At 55.7% G+C, this 1969-nt stretch overlaps 1 protein-coding gene across 1 annotated transcript in view; it reads left to right on the top strand.

The window, feature by feature from the left end:
• Positions 1 to 150: 150 nt before the first annotated feature.
• Positions 151 to 1969, top strand: part of KANSL3 (KAT8 regulatory NSL complex subunit 3) — a 17117-nt gene continuing 15298 nt past the window's right edge. Inside the window, 4 exon segments of the mRNA XM_010147344.1 lie at positions 151 to 308; positions 985 to 1075; positions 1374 to 1559; positions 1726 to 1857. Of these exon segments, the coding sequence (XP_010145646.1) occupies positions 220 to 308; positions 985 to 1075; positions 1374 to 1559; positions 1726 to 1857 (498 nt within the window). The 5' untranslated portion in view covers positions 151 to 219.

Here is a 1969-nt window from a genome sequence, read left to right as displayed (position 1 = left end):
GGTTCAGGGGGCTGCCTGGGCTCAGACCGGGAATAACCAGGTACCAGGTTATGGGGCTCAGCGGCCTTGTCGTTGTGAAGCACGGCAGCCCCCGAGGTGAGCGATCCCTTTCTCTAAGGCGTAATTATCCCTGACAGCGAAGCAGACGTCCCCATCGATGTGGAGACGGTGACGCCCACGCCCGTGCCGCTCTATGACAACCAGAAGGCGCGCAGCGTGATGAACGAGTGTGAGCGCCACGTGATGTTCGCTCGCACGGACGCTGACGCCCCGCCGCCGCCGGACGACTGGGAGGAACACGTCAACAGGTAGCGCGGGGATAGCGGAGGGAAGAAATCTGGGCACCGAACAGCCCCCCGTTGCAGGCTGTGGGGTTCTTTTTAGCGTGGCTCGATAGGCGGTGTCGTTCCTGAACGGAATAATGTTTAAAGACAGTGAATTCTCCTGTCTGAATTCCTTGCCTGCCTGCTGTGAAAGGCGTCGGGGTGTGAGGGTAGAGGCTGAACCTCTCCCACACGCTTCGTGTGAAGCGCACTCCGCAGTTCGGAGGAGATTAAGACAGTGAGTTGTGACACGTAGATCCTCAGTTCAGCCGTATTCCAATGTCAGAAGTTAAAAATGAGGCTATGCATAAATTCCACCCTGGGAAAACCCCTCCCTGGAGCTGTAGACGGGCCGGTTCAGTCTGGATGTTACGAGGGATGTTTTGGTTTATTGTTTCTGGACAGCTGGAGAAATGTGGCGATAACCTGGGCTAAAAGGAGTGATTATTTGGGTTTTATTTCTTGCTTCTGCTGCTACCCTTGTCTTCCTGATGCTTGGATGTTTGCCAACACTCCCTAATGACACTTAAACCCAGTCCTACTGCTTAAATCCTCAGTAGGGAAACTCCCTTTGCCTGTCCCTGTTGGAAGCGGGCAGCAGCTTGCAGGGCCTGGATGTCCGCCTCACGCTGACCTCCGTTACCTGTGGTTTTCCCGACAGGACGGGTTGGACGATGGCGCAGAACAAGCTGTTTAATAAGATTCACAAAGCGCTGCAGTCTGACAGGCTGGCTCGTTTGGCTAACGAAGGGGTAAGGTCTTGTCCCACCCTGTTCCACTTCCCGGCAGAGTCGCTGCCCCTGTGTTTTGGTCCTTCCTAGCAAAGTCTGGTTGGGTCAAGATGAAAATCATGGCCTTTGGCCTGAGGACACAGGCAGCTCTGGGCTTCTTTGGGCCTGATACTGTCCTCGCTACGAGGATGTTGGTCTTTGCCTGCAGCCAGAGGACTCCAGGCTGCCCAAGCCATCCTTCCCTCTGGCTTGGGATGCGCGCGGCACACTTGAATCTCTGCCCCGTAACTGTGTTTGGTTTTGCTTCCTTGGTTTTTAGGCTTGCAACGAGCCTGTCCTGAGGAGGATAGCGGTGGACAAATGTGCTCGGAGGGTGCGCCAAGCTCTGGCTAGCGTGAACTGGGACACCAAACTGATCCAGTGGCTTCACACGACGTTAGTGGAAACCCTCAGTTTGCCGGTGCTGGCGGCTTACTTGGATGCTCTGCAAACGCTTAAGGGAAAGGTGATAAAAGCAGCACAAGACTTTGCTTATCATGTTCTCCCTTTATAAATCCCGTTAAAGGAGGCTGACGGCGTCTTTATCCTTGGGAGGGGCAGGGGTGATGTTTAAGGGCCCCTCGAAAAGGCTGTGAGCGTGTCCTCAGTCCTCTCCTGGCCTCGGCTTTCAGATCCCCACCCTGATCGACAGGATGCTGCTCTCCTCCACTGCAAAGACGGGGGCGGCGGGTGCCGAGGCCCTGTCCCTGCTGCTGAAGAGACCCTGGGACCCAGCCGTGGGTGTCCTGTCCCATAATAAACCAGTGAGTACCACCCCCCCCCGGGCATGCAGGAGACAGAAGCTGGTCTTGCATCGGCTTTATTCTTCCCATCCTTCTGCTGCCCTCCTCCTTCCATCTCTAGTTTGCTTCCTGG

Source organism: Eurypyga helias, unplaced genomic scaffold, assembly GCF_000690775.1.
Source record: "Eurypyga helias isolate BGI_N326 unplaced genomic scaffold, ASM69077v1 scaffold25532, whole genome shotgun sequence".
Taxonomy (NCBI): domain Eukaryota; kingdom Metazoa; phylum Chordata; class Aves; order Eurypygiformes; family Eurypygidae; genus Eurypyga; species Eurypyga helias.
Note: the sequence above shows the minus strand (reverse complement) of the source record. Positions and strands in the feature narration are given on the sequence as shown.